The 14,454-nt window shown below is 44.1% G+C and overlaps 3 protein-coding genes across 14 annotated transcripts in view; 1 reads left to right on the top strand and 2 right to left on the bottom strand.

Moving 5' to 3' along the window:
- TMEM200A (transmembrane protein 200A) overlaps positions 1 to 14,454 on the bottom strand; it is a 66,504-nt gene that overhangs the window by 21,296 nt on the left and 30,754 nt on the right. The window lies entirely within an intron of this gene.
- Positions 8,836 to 12,294, top strand: LOC135982347 (uncharacterized). Its single transcript, XM_065588591.1, has 2 exons — positions 8,836 to 9,661; positions 11,835 to 12,294. Exons 1-2 carry the CDS (start codon positions 8,836 to 8,838, stop codon positions 12,008 to 12,010), a joined length of 1,002 nt encoding a protein of 333 aa, XP_065444663.1. The 3' UTR covers positions 12,011 to 12,294.
- On the bottom strand, positions 10,732 to 13,338 carry LOC135982346 (uncharacterized). The gene is made up of 2 exons (XM_065588589.1): positions 12,339 to 13,338; positions 10,732 to 11,344 (listed from the first exon to the last, which is right to left on the bottom strand). Exons 1-2 carry the CDS (start codon positions 12,913 to 12,915, stop codon positions 10,869 to 10,871), a joined length of 1,053 nt encoding a protein of 350 aa, XP_065444661.1. The 5' UTR covers positions 12,916 to 13,338; the 3' UTR covers positions 10,732 to 10,868.

Here is a 14,454-nt window from a genome sequence, read left to right as displayed (position 1 = left end):
TTTAGATGCATGATAAATGAATAAATAAATAAAACAAACAAATTACATAAGCCATTGTTTATTTTCCTCTCTGCAAACCATCTTGCTGAAACAGTCCAGCTGCCATAAAGTCTGTCTTCTGCTATGAGGAAAGCAATGGTTCAGTTTGGAATTTAATATTCAACTGAAAGTCTCAGAAAATAATCTTCTCCACATGGAGCTGAAATGAAGCTCGTGCTCTGGACCACATGTTGGCTGGGTCACTTTAAATTTTAAAATTAACCTTTTTCTATAAATTTAAGCTTTTGCCTCACTCAGAATGAGTGTTTCTTCAAACTGATCTCCTTGAGAATGTCTATTTTTAGCACCATATTTAAAGGTGAACTACATAGCCAAACAAAAGAGGTTTGTGTCCTTTATCATGTATAAAGGTGGCCAAAAAAAAAAAAAAAAGTTTTTACACTAGAAATTGAATTGCAGCTTTTCCAGCCCTGTCTGAGGGGGAAAAGGGGTTGTTGAGATACCCCAAAGTTACTCTGTGATGAGGTCATTTGTGAGATACCAGTGGAATTAAACAACTCAGATTCAGCATCTGCTCCCTCCTCAAATAAGAAATCTAAGTTCAGATTTCAGCCTCAAACTATGATCTAATTGTTCAGATCCTCCAAAGACCGACAGAGCTCTTCGGCACAGGATTTGATCCTGCCGGATGCACTGGCCCATTCTAGCAATGCACTTAACAGTCATGCTGAAGTTTAAGCACATGAATAGTCCAGTTGACCTCAGTGGCACTACTCATGTGCTTAAAGTGAAACACTTACTTTGTAAATCCAAGTGTTTTGCTGGATTGACCCAGAATACACCTTGCAAAACTGAGCCCATAAAGAGGGAAATCAAGGCCTGATATTGCTAATGTAAATAATAGGCACAGAGACAGACAGACAAAGAAACAAATGAGGCCAACTTTATGCATAAGAAAGGAAGAGTGTAGGTCACACAATTTCTTATTCTTTGTTGTTCACTTTTAATGTAAGAATTCTATTTTCTTCATCACTCTTTATATAGAGAACTCCAACAAGGTACAACGTATTCAGAGATAAGGTCTGTTTTTTTTTTAAAAAAAATCATAAATTGAACTGGTGCGACACAAAATGCTGAAAAATGCACAAATGCACTGGGGGCTGGAGGAAGGAACCTGAGAAACAATTAATCTAATATCAGTCTCAGTACTGAAGGTGTTGCTTTTAGCAACAGTAGCTAAAAATATTTCAAATTGTGTGATTTTTAAACTGATGTCTATTACAAGATAAACATTTTTTAAAAATGTAAAAATATAAGATCTCAAATCAGTTATAGATGCGCATGCTGACAAATGCCCATATCCTGCAAATTGCAGGATTGGGGCCTTATACATTACCAATACATTTACATTAGAAAATAGTTAATTATTCCATTCCCCCTTCTCTTGCATTCTCAAATCATGAATTTATGCTCCCATATTATAAATATCTTAAGCAAGAGAAGGATTGGACTCTGAGCTTTTCATGGTGCTATCAACAGTTGCAAGGAAATGTGAGAAATTTATCACAGGATTTGACAAGTATGTGAAGGGCTAAAGGCCCAGTACTGCAAACTGGTGAATGTTTCTATAGGGCAAATAGATCTCCTCTGGATCAGAATTGTACCCTCAATTAAGTGGGCCATCCCACTAAAGTTAGTGAATAAGGATCATTACTTGTTAAGTTCTGACAAGTGCTCCATACTGTAAAAGACTCACATAAAGATAGTTCCTGTTCCAAGAAGCTCATGTAAGTGTTGCAGGCTCAGGTTCACTCTTTCAAAACAGTTTGTGGGTTTTAGGCTTTCTACATACATAAATTATAAATAAGTAAATGGAGATATCCTATCTCCTAGAACTGGAAGGGACCTTGAAAGGTCATTGAGTCCAGCCCCCTGGCTTCACTAGCAGGACCAAGTACTGATTTTACCCCAGATCCCTAAGTGGCCCCCTCAAGGACTGAGCTCACAACCAGGGGTTTAGCAAACCAATGCTCAAACCGCTGAGCTATCCCTCCCCCTGATCTTGGCTGTTCTTAAAAAGCTTTGTAGTTCACTTTTATCATGTAGGTGATTTTCATCCTCAGGATGAATTCATCCATGATGCTAGATCCTGCATTTCTTAAGCACTGAAACTCCAGCAGGCAAGGAATGCTGGATAAGGCCATATTTCTCAAACCTTCTTTCTTTTCCTCCTCCTGTTTCTGGGTTGTCTGGTTTTGATGCTTGTTTGTTTTTCCATGCTGCCCTATTTATTTCTCACTTTCATCTCAATTGATTTTTCTTAAGCTCTTTAAGGCCAACCTCTTTGACAACTGGGGGGGGGGAGGGGGAGGAGAGAGAGGAAATATCTAATGAAAAATAAACCTGCTAGATTGTTCTGTGTCTGAAAGAACACTCTACACAAACTCCAGATCAAGTTTCAAGTGAGACAGAGAATATGCAGATGCCTTCAGAAAACAATGAAAGGCATGAAGGAAAGTCCTTTCTGCCCCTAGAAGGAGTGATCTCATAGTCTCAGAACATATGCAATTGCTTATTCTATGGCATGTAAACACTGGCTGTCAGTCCTATAACTGCAATATCATGGAAGCACAGTATAAAGGCCGTACTATATAACAATAGAACAGTGTTTGTGGACCTGGCTACAAAACACTTGTCCCCTCACCCAGTAACAACAGAATAGTGTGAATGGTACCTTAACCATGTTCCCAAACTGTATTCATAGGAACATAGGAATTTCCTTGCTGGACTGAAAAACTGATCCTAGCTATGGCAATATTGGATGAAATCCTGACCCTGTGGAAGTCAGTAGCAAAACTTCCATTGACTTGAATGGGACAGGATTTCACTCACTGAGTTAGAGGTGTATTTGTGGAACTTCATTGGTTTTAAACAGCACCACTCTATACGCACACAAAATCCATAGCACTGAAGCAGACAGCAAACTTATGAAAGAAAAACCTTAGTGTGCAAGAGTAAATTAGTTAGAAAATCCTACCGCATTAAAATTATAAACATTCTCCAGAGGGTTATCCAATGGGATATGCAGCTCTAGAGTTTAGCCATTTTTTTTAAGATATCCATAAGCAACAACAAAATTCTTATCCCCAATACACTTGAAGTGAAACTATGAAAGGAAAAAATATGAAAAATCTGTCTTTAAAGATCAATTTAATTAAATCCACAAACACTAAAATGTCAATCATAATCTTATGATTATTGCATAGCATAATTACAGGACAGAGTTACGGATATGTGGGTGTTGTCACAGGATAGCTAGCACTTAAATGAAATCAGACCCAGCTCTCCTGTGCCAGTCTGGGTGCTTCCTAGTTTGGTGTAATGAGGAGGGTGGAGCTGCCCCCAGAGTTATAAATAAGAAACAGCAAGGGAGGACGCAGAATCCAGAGAGAGAAGGAGAGAAAATGCAGGAGAGGAGCAGAGGTGGATTGAGAGCTTGGGGCGGGGGCGTGGCGGGGGGATGGGGGGCTCGCAGCAGGGGAGGTAATGCTTCTGACAGAGAGAACAGTGAGAGTTCCCTCTTGGAGCTGGATCAGGCTGCTGACAGCAAAATGCAGTTGCAGGTGCGGGGATCACGTACAAATTTCCCCAGGCCAGAGAGCCATGGCAGGAGAGGACCGAAGGCTGAGGGCAGCAGACGGAGCTGGCTGCTGGCTATCTGAGCCAGAGAGCTGAAGGCTAGGGAACAATGAAGGGGTGAGCCCACTGATGTCTCCAGGTGAAAATTAGAACCATACCTGAGAACAAAAACAGGGAAGCACCCCAGCTAGAGGGGCTGGTGTGAAGAATGGTGAGAATTTCCAGAGCTGTATTTGAGAGGTGAGGTGTGCTGAGACGCAATGGAGCTGTACCACAGAGCCTCAGTATGGTGAGAGATGCTGGAGCTGTACTTGGTGTTTTGATGAACTGCTGGAACTTGAATGATTGAATGTACTTCTTTGGACTGTGCCGAGGAATCCTGTATTATAATTGTGGGACTTTTGTTATGATTTACATGCACAGGGCTGGTTTTTTGTAATATATTAACCATGTAAAGGCTATTCTTACTTGTGTGGAGTTACTGGGGACTTTGAAAAAGAGAAACTGAAGCACAGGGCCACACACAAAGGACACAACCAACCTGCCAAAAGTGCCTTAACTGTGCATTTCTTACCTGTAAATGTTTGGATTTCTTGTAAGTGTAACCAAAACTCTATATTTCCTGGATTTATAATGCTTTATTTTGGGATAATTACAACATCTGTGTAACGTATTTGGTTCTAAGTTACACTGAAACTTAACTTCATTTTAATGTAGATTTTTGTCAGGTATACAAAAAAAGAGATGACAAATGAGAAACTATACAACAAGCTGACAGCACTTCGCTTTCCATATAATTGTCAATATCAAGAAGGAGTGAAATATTTTGCATTTAAGTGCTTTTCTTTAACCCAAATATTGCATAGAATGACTCATGTTATAAGTCACACCATTTAAAGAGGGTGAAAAAAACCCTCTAAAGATGAAAGACACTTACATGATTAAAAGGAAGCATTAACTGTTTAATGGAAATTGAATTGGAATTTCACAGATCCTATAAGTTTCATAGAATGTAAACCATTTCACATCTCAAATGCATGTATCATGAACTGTCTCACAGATGCAGCCCAGCGTACCCCTTGAGGTTTTTCAAATTCTTGCAAACATCCTTATAAACTTGCCAACAGCTGGGAAGATGCTGCTCAAAAACACAGCAGATGTATTAGAAAAACAGAGCATTTTTATGTCATCATGGGACTGAAAAGAATTTTCCTTTACTGCAATTTTAAGCACAGCGCTCCCTCACCATAAAGCTACACCTTATTTGCCAAGATGTCTGAATATTTCTGCCTGCTGGTTCTGACAGAAAATGGGGTTTTAAAACATTAGCTACAGTTCAATAGTTTTAAATAAGGAAGCTCTATTAAAGAGGAGACTCAGAGTGACCACTTTATAAATACAATTTTTTTGCTATTTTTTCATATCAACTGTGAGCTCATTATCCTAGATAGAGGCCCCAATTAGGAAAGCATCCCTATACAGGGTAATACTTAAGCACATGCTTGGCAGGCAGCCCTGTTGCACCTTCCTGCAGCCTAGCTGCGAGATCACACATCCAGTGGCACTGAAGAAATGGGCCTGAGGAGAGAAGCCCAGGTAGGCTCCAGTTTCCTCCAGCTTCTCTTGAAGCTGCCAACATTCCACCCTGTCCCCGCAACACTCATCCTCCCAGCTATCCGCAGAAGCCCCCAAACTCCTTCTACCATATCTTAGCCACAGCTGCCAGGTTTAGTGCAGCTCCATGCCCTACTCCTGCCACTGATTGCAGAAGGGTGTATTGTCCTTAAGCTTTAGGGTGGCAATTGATTTACATATTTGCCAATTATAGAATATAAGGGAGCTGAACAAAACGTGGCAACTACTGTATATTAAGTTAAAGTTCAAGCATATATTTTAATGCTTTCCAGGATCAGGGCCATAATCAGTAAAGTCCTGATCCCACATCAGTTGAAGCCAGTGGCAAAGCTACCATGGACTTCATTGGAGCATTCTGATCCAGAACCAACACAGAACTTAAGAACATGTTTAACTTTACACATGTCAGTAATCTCATTGCACCTTGCAGGACTGAGGGTTTGTCTACATGAACATTCAGTGTGTGGCAAACCAGGGTGTAAATCTAGCCTGCCCATGCCCTAAGTGTCCACCTGGACCTTCTTGACACACGCTTACTGTTACTTATTGCACTTTGATCTACTCCCATTTCAAAGCAAGGTAGATCAAGCGCACTAGCAATTGTTAATGCATATTTGCAAGGTCCATGTGGACAGTTAGTATATGGCAGGCTAATGTGGGATAGATTTACACCCCAGCTTGCCACAAACTAAATGTTCATACAGATAAGCCCTGAGTCTCTAACCCTACATCAGACTCTGCTAGTATGAACCCAGATGCAGGATCAGGGCACAAATGAGTACCAACCTTTCCAAAAAAAAAAAATCAAGAAATTCTCTTTTGAAATCAGTGACATGGTCAATTTAAAAAAAAACAAAACCACATTTTTACCTACTATTATTACAATTATTTAAGATTCCTATAATTGAGCAATATTAGACAAGATAGATATTTTATCTCCTTCTTCATTTCGTTGACTTTGTGTACTTGACAATACTTTTTGTATGACCAGTTTCTCTATTCCCTATGTGATCAGGTAGGCATAGTTGTTTGTATGAGTTTTTCATACAGCAACAGGAGAGAATAAAACTTTTTTTTTTTTTTGGGGGGGGGGGGGAGATATTAAAAGTGCAAAAGTTGGCAGGGGGACTTGGAGGCAAAGGATCTGAAACTTACACATTGGACTAGACTTCTCATAAATGTTGTTCCCTTAAATACTAAACCTTAGACTAAATTTGTTTATATTAGAAGCATTTTGGAACTATTTGTACTGGTTCTAACATCCAGTCATAAAATTTGCAATGGACACAAAAAATGTATTCCTCTTCCAGGAAGAGTTTAAGATAATTGCATGAATCAACACTAGTCTATGGTGCTGCCAACCAAAAGACAAAGGTCATACGCAAGTTTCCAAAAACAGAAGAGCCTAGGTCAAGGGTAGAGACACTTCTACACCTTGCTATTTATCTGCTATATAGAACAAAGGGAGCCAAAAGAACTTGTTTTAAAAGATTATACCTTTTAAAAAAAATCAATTTTCTGAGAGACAAATTCTAGCAATAAAGCATTATTCTTTATAATTACTTTGATTTTATTCACGGCTGCCTAGAGACAGAGTTTCTGCCCATATGCTGTGTGAAACGTTAAGTGCTTGCACTTTTAATGACAAATCCCTCAGTCCTCATCTACCAGAAGAGCCAAATTCTCCTAGATCTTCATCCGACTTCCATTGAAGTCAATAGCAAACCTCACATTGACGTCAAATGGGCAGAGTTGGGGCTTTGGTTTATAGCTTAAGTTCTGTGTCTCTGTTTACCTCGTTTCTTGACTGAGACATGGTCTAATCCTTGTTTATAGCAATACATGCATATTCTAATGGGTGTGTGTATTAAGTTTTCAAAATTGAACAGTGAGGCTGACTGTATGTACAAAATGGTCATCATCCTCTGCTGCATTCAAGCAGTGCTGAAGCCTGTCCTAATATGTGCTGCCTGCTCACAGCCCCCAAGGAGCAGCCAAGGATTGCTGAGATGCTCCAACCAGGCCCGTTTCTGTCAGCCACAGTCCCTATCCCTTAAGCAGGAGAGTGTGCCGTGGTGGCTCTGCACCACTCGTGGATCCCCTATACAGGTGGAATCTTCCTGGGACCAGTTGAACTGGCTTAAGGGCAGCCAGAACTACCACATTGAAGGGCAGGATCTACCCAAAGAGCTAGAATATTTTATTTTGCCTATAAAAGGAAGACAGAAGGGAGAAAGCGTGGGGAACTGAATCTGGAAGATACTACAAACAGTAAATGGGCCTGCCTTCTATCCCCTAGAGGCTGCAGTCAGGAGCAGTTCAGAGGCACTAAGGGTATGTCTATGCTACAATTAGACACCCGCCACTGGCCTGCGCCAGTTCATTCGGGCTAAGGAGCTGTTTTAATTGCAGCATAATGTTTGAGCTGGGACTGGGGCCGGGGCTGTAGGACCCTGAGGGTGTCTGATTGCAGTGTAGACATACTCAATGTCTCCTAGTACATCCTGTCAGACAGAGGGAGCACATCTGCTGCTATGCTTCTTAAAGGGATTCCGCATACTCTCTTGTACTGACAGGAGCCCTGCTGGCTGGTCCATAGGAGCTTGGGGTGATGGCTGTGTCTGTTCCCCACCATTTGGGGTGACTAGCACTCCAGGCAGTCCTAATAGGAAGTAGCTCCTACACCCATAAAAGTGTTGGAATTATAACTGTGGCCAAAATATGTGCAGGAGCAACAAGTCCTAAGGGGTCACAGGTTCACGTTTTCCTTCCTTGCTTACCACTGCAGGCCCCAGTAATAGTCTCTCTCTAAACATTTTTTAATCTTCAGGAACATACAGTAAATCAAAATTCCAACTTATTGCTAGCCCCTCCCCCATCATTTTCCATGGCTTAGGGGCATTTATCAAGACCTTACTATTATATAAGTAGCACCAAAGGTGTGCTTAGTGATTTATAGTTCTAGGCCCTGATTCCACAAAGTGGTCAAGCATGTCCTTAAGTTCCATTTGAGTAAGTACATAGAGCAAAACATGCATTTAACTTTAAACATATGCTTAAATACTCTTCTGTTTAAAAATATTTTTCCATACATTGCAAACAGAAGAGATTAAAGGCCTGAACTGAAAATATTTTTCCATGCATTGCAGAGACCTTATCTTCATCACAATCCATACTCAGTTAGGCCTTGTCTACACTACGAGAGTAGTTCGATTTTACTTGCATCGAATTTTTGTAATCGATATTGCAAAGTCGAACGTGTGTGTCCACACTAAGGACAGTAATTCGACTTTGTGCGTCCACACTAACGGTGATAGCGTCGACATTCGAAGCGGTGCACTGTGGTCAGCTATCCCACAGTTCCCGCAGTCCCCTCTGCCCATTGGAATTCTGGGTGTAGCCGGCAATGCCTTCTGGGTAACAAAATGAGTCGAGGGTGCTTTTGGGAAACTGTCGTCATCCGTCCATCACTCCCGCCCTCCCTCCCTGAAAGCGCCGGCGGGAAAACAGTTCGCGCGCTTTTCCAGTCATTGACAGCGCGGACGCCACTGTACTCCGAGCATGGAGCCCGCTGCGACCATCGCTGCAGTTGTGGCCGCTCTCAACGTCTCGCAGCTTATCATAAAGGTTTCCCTGAGGCAGATGCAGAAAAGTCAGGCAAGGAGGCTACGGCACCGCGGTGATGTCCTGAAGTCTGAGAGTAGCACAGACCTGTCAGAAAGCAGGCGACCCAGCGCCGAGGACATCACAGTGGCAATGGGTCATGTTGATGCCGTGGAACGGCGATTCTGGGCACGGGAGACAAGCACTGAGTGGTGGGACCGCATAGTGCTGCAGGTCTGGGATGAATCCCAGTGGCTGCGAAACTTTCGCATGCGGAAGGGAACTTTCCTGGAACTTTGTGAGTTGCTGTCCCCTGCCCTGAAGCGCAGTGACACCCGGTTGCGAGCTGCACTGAGTGTACAGAAGCGAGTGGCCATAGCCCTGTGGAAGCTTGCAACGCCAGACAGCTACCGGTCAGTCGCGAACCAGTTTGGGGTGGGCAAATCTACCGTGGGGGTTGTTGTGATGCAAGTAGCGAAGGCAATCGTTGATGTACTGCTGCCAAAGGTAGTGACCCTGGGAAACGTGGAGGCGATCATAGATGGCTTCGCAGCGATGGGATTCCCAAACTGCGGTGGGGCCATAGATGGAACTCACATCCCTATCCTGGCACCGGACCACCAGGCCACCCAGTACATTAACCGAAAGGGATACTTTTCCATGGTGCTGCAAGCACTGGTGGACCACAGGGGACGTTTTACCAACATCTACGTGGGATGGCCGGGCAAGGTTCATGACGCTCGTGTTTTCAGGAACTCTGGTCTGTTTAGACGGCTGCAACAAGGTATTTACTTCCCGGACCACAAAATAACTGTTGGGGATGTGGAGATGCCTATAGTCATCCTCGGGGACCCAGCCTACCCGCTAATGCCCTGGCTCATGAAGCCCTATACTGGCGCCCTGGACACTGAAAAAGAACTCTTCAACTACCGGCTGAGCAAGTGCAGAATGGTGGTGGAGTGTGCTTTTGGCCGTCTCAAGGGGAGATGGAGAAGCTTACTGACTCGCTGTGATCTCAGCGAAACCAATATCCCCATTGTTATAGCAGCTTGCTGTGTGCTCCACAATCTCTGTGAGAGCAAGGGGGAGACCTTTCTGGCGGGGTGGGAGGTTGAGGAAAATAGCCTGGCTGGTGATTACTCACAGCCAGACAGCCGGGCGATTAGAAGAGACCAGCGGGAAGCGCTGTGCATCCGGGAGGCTTTGAAAGCAAAGTTCCTGAGTGAGCAGGGTAACCTGTGATTTTATAGTTTGTGTACTGAGAAGCTAAACCTGCCCCCGTTTCTTTACCCAGGTAATGTTGACTATCCTATCCAGTTACATACCCCCTTCACCCCCCCTCCAACACACGTGTCGAAATAAAAATAGTTCTACTTTGTTAAAGCACACCGTTTTCTTTAATACTGTTTTAGCGGGAATTTTTTAAAACTGGGACGCAGACTGTGGTGCGGGGCGGGTCTAGTGTTGTGATGCGAATGCAGCTTCTAAACTCAAGGATTGACAGGCTCCGCTGCGGTGGGATGCTTGTTTCAACGGAGCCTGTCACCCCTCCTGATCGGGACTGTGTGTATGGGAGGTCTATTTGACTTTGTGGCAGGGGGAGGACGGTTACAGATCCCATGCTGTGTGGCTCTGTGATCCTGTCTAAGGACCGGCGCTTAAGATCTGTAACTGCCCTCCCCCGCCACAAAGTCACAGAGCAACCCCCCCCCCCCAACATTACATCAAAACAACCTCCCAGACTAACCGGGGCAACTAGTCACTGCATCACTGCACTGTGTATGTGCCCTGCTGCTGTGCCTGCCCCCGACTATGTACCCTGCCAAAGGAGACTGTCCTGTCCAATTTCCAACCCCCTTTCCCCTCCTCCTCCAAAAGAACATGATTGAAACAGTAGTTAACAGAAACGAATTTTTTATTATCAACTACACATGGCATTGGGAGGTGAAACTTGGACGTGGGCTTGTGTCAGGCGGGAAGGAAAGAACTTTTCAAATTTTGGGAAATGAGAGCCTTCTGCTACTAGAGCTCTCTGCAGGGGTGGAGTGAGAGTTAGCAGGGACTCTGCCGCCTCTCCTTCTTTGCACTTTGGGTGAGGTGGGTATGGGACTTGGTGGCGGGGGAGGGCGGTTAGAGATGGACTGCAGCGGGGCTCTGTCCTCCTGCCTCCGTTCCTGCAGAACATCCACAAGGCGCCGGAGCGTGTCCGTTTGCTCCCTCAGTAGTCCAAGCAGCGTTTGAGTCGCCTGCTGGTCTTCCTGCCGCCACCTCTCCTCCCGATCCATGTTGGCTTGGTGCATTCGGGTCAAGTTCTCCCGCCACTGGGTCTGCTGTGCTGCCTGGGCTTGGGAAGAGGCCATAAACTCAGAGAACATGTCCTCCCGTGTCCTCTTCTTCCTACGCCTAATCCGCGCTAGCCTCTGGGAGTGTGATTCCAGGCTAGGTTGTGAGACAGTCGCAGACGGGGCTGTGGAAATGGGAAAAAGGGAGTGAATTCCTCTGAAAGATAAATGTAGTTGTGAACAAAGAACATAGTCTTTCTCTGTGAACAAGACCATGCACAGCACCTTTCACATGCGCACTCAGCACAAGGTCGAATTCTCGGCCTTCGCATTCTGTGCCTGGGGTCTTGAACAGCACATTTGAGAAGCGAGGCAGCACAACGGAATTTCTGTTGCAGGCAGACATGGTAAGCCGTACACTTGTGGCAGTTTAAAACTTTTATATTACCACTGGCCTCATTTCACATTTAAATCAATGTCAGTCCCTGCTGCCAGCAATCCGGCAAGCGGGAACTCTGCCCCTGTCCCACCCCCTCGCGGCTGTCCCCGGGAATGATCCCTTTCGGCTGCCCCTCTCCCGCCTCCACCGCGTGGCTGCAAACCAGCGGTGACAGTTCTGTAAAGGAACGGGAAAGCAGTCCCAACACTAACATTCCCCTACCTAATTAAAAGCAGGTCACCATGGCCGACATCACCCTGATGAGGATCTCCGAGAGCGACAAAGAGAGAATGCTCCGGGAAAGCCTCCAAAGACCAGGGCCGTATGCCGCCCTGCTGTGCAGAGCAATGATCCCCGAGTACCTGATAATCTCGTGGCGCGGCAACGTGTCGTACTTCGGAGGACCCAATAAGGCCGCTCTCCCCAAGAACCTCATGCAACGGCTTTCAAGTTACCTCCAGGAGAGCTTCATCGAGATGTCCCAGGAGGATTACTGCTCTATCCCCGCACATATAGACCGCATTTTACTGTAGCTGCAGTAGCAGGGAATACACAGTAGAGCGGCTTGTGCAGGACAATCACTGAAAACCGGACATTGCTAGATTTCTTTTCAAAACTTGCACTGCCCCTTACTAAACCGTTAAGCGCCTAGGGCACACTAATCATGAACAACCCATTCTTTTAATTGTTAATATTCCTGTTTTGTTAAAAATAAATGTTTAGATGTTTACAACACTTACTGGCTGATCCTTCACCAGATTCTGTGTCCGGGGTAATGGCTGGGGACGCTTCGTAGGGGATCTCTGTAAGGGTGATGAAGAGATCCTGGCTGTCGGGGAAATCAGCGTTGTGAGAGCTGCCAACTGCCTCGCCCTCCTCATCTCCTTCCTCATCTTCCCCGTCCCCTAACATGTCTGAGGAACCGGCCGTGGACAGTATCCCATCCTCAGAGTCCACGGTCACTGGTGGGGTAGTGGTGGCGGCAGCACCGAGGATGGAATGCAGTGCCTCGTAGAAACGGGATGTCTGGGGATGGGATCCGGAGCGTCCGTTTGCCTCTTTGGTCTTCTGGTAGCCTTGTCTCAGCTCCTTGATTTTCACGCGGCACTGCGTTGCATCCCGGCTGTATCCTCTCTCTGCCATGTCTTTAGAGATCTTCTCGTAGATCTTTGCATTCCTTCTTTTGGATCGCAGCTCGGAAAGCACGGACTCATCGCCCCACACAGCGATGAGATCCAAGACTTCACGATCAGTCCATGCTGGGGCTCTCTTTCTATTCACAGACTGCATGGCCATCACTGCTGGAGAGCTCTGCATCGTTGCCAGTGCTGCTGTGCTCGCCACGATGTCCAGACAGGAAATGAGATTCAAACTGGCCAGACAGGAAAAGGAATTCAAATTCAAATTTTCCCGGGGCTTTTCCTGTGTGGCTGGTCAGAGCATCCGAGCTCGCACTGCTGTCCAGAGCGTCAACAGAGTGGTGCACTGTGGGATAGCTCCCGGAGCTATTAGCGTCGATTTCCATCCACACCTAGCCTAATTCGACATGGCCATGTCGAATTTAGCGCTACTCCCCTCGTCGGGGAGGAGTACAGAAGTCGAATTAAAGAGACCTCTATGTCGAACTAAATAGCATCGCAGTGTGGACGGGTGCAGGGTTAATTCGATTTAACGGCGCTAACTTCGACATAAACGCCTAGTGTAGACCAGGCCTTAGAGCTGTGTACTCCAGCTCTAGACTAGGTCTTCCATACACAACAGCTACAGAGACATGATGGAAGTATTTTTAATTGTCTCTGCAATAAGAAAGATTTATTGAATGTTTAGGATTACTTCATGCCTTTTTATTTATATAGCTTTTCTTCTGCACAAAGGTTAGTGTTTGTGACATATAAATCAGATCCCTCTATGTTGGTAATTAAGGCATCATAACTGATTTATTATTCTCAATAACTTCTAAAAATTCAGGATAAGTGATCACAAATGAAGAATGGAAAACCACTTAGACAAAAGCGTTACAAATCTTTGAATGTTGTTTATCAACATCTGAAGATTAATTCAAATCTAGAACATCTGCAACCCACTTGGCATAAAATCCACTGCTTAATTACAGGCCATATATGGCTGAACATCTGCTGAGAGTGGGAAAAAAAATAACTAACCAAATAAGAAACTATATATATACACTGTTTTCAAACCCTCCCTATAATAAAGATTTGAATAACAGCTAAGATGTTAATAGAGAGCTGAAGTTTGCATCTGTTGTGGGAAAAAAAAAAAAAAAAAGACACCACCAACACAACATAATCATAAGTGAGAGAAGGTGATGTACCACCCACATCACCTGATGAACAATTTTATTACTATTCTTTATCAAATAGTTGCAATTATTCTTTAACATCAGCAATACTTTGTTATTTAGGACTAAATTCTGATATCTTTATTCATCACACTGAATATGACCTTGCTCCATAAGAAGGTCTATTGTTATCAAAGAGCTACTTAATGTAAGAGTATCAGACAGGTTTTTAGGACACAATTCTGCCACCTTACAAATCGTGAGTAGTACTTTGCTCATGTGATTTCTCCATCCCTCCCCATGCATTTCAATGGAATTGCTCACATTGAGTAAAGTCCTGTTTATTGTGAGTAAGGGAGACACTATGGTGGTAATTATTTTGCAGATGTGGCTAAAAATGTTGATTGATTCTAACTAAAAATATGGTATATGCATTCTAATACACACCTAGGAATTATGACAACTTTATTATTTATATAGGGCCATAAGTGTACATGTTACTACATTATGGCATAAAATATCCACAGATGACCTGATCCTGAACATCTCTATTCACA

The sequence above is a fragment of the Chrysemys picta genome, chromosome 3 (assembly GCF_011386835.1).
Source record: "Chrysemys picta bellii isolate R12L10 chromosome 3, ASM1138683v2, whole genome shotgun sequence".
NCBI lineage: Eukaryota > Metazoa > Chordata > Testudines > Emydidae > Chrysemys > Chrysemys picta.
Note: the sequence above shows the minus strand (reverse complement) of the source record. Positions and strands in the feature narration are given on the sequence as shown.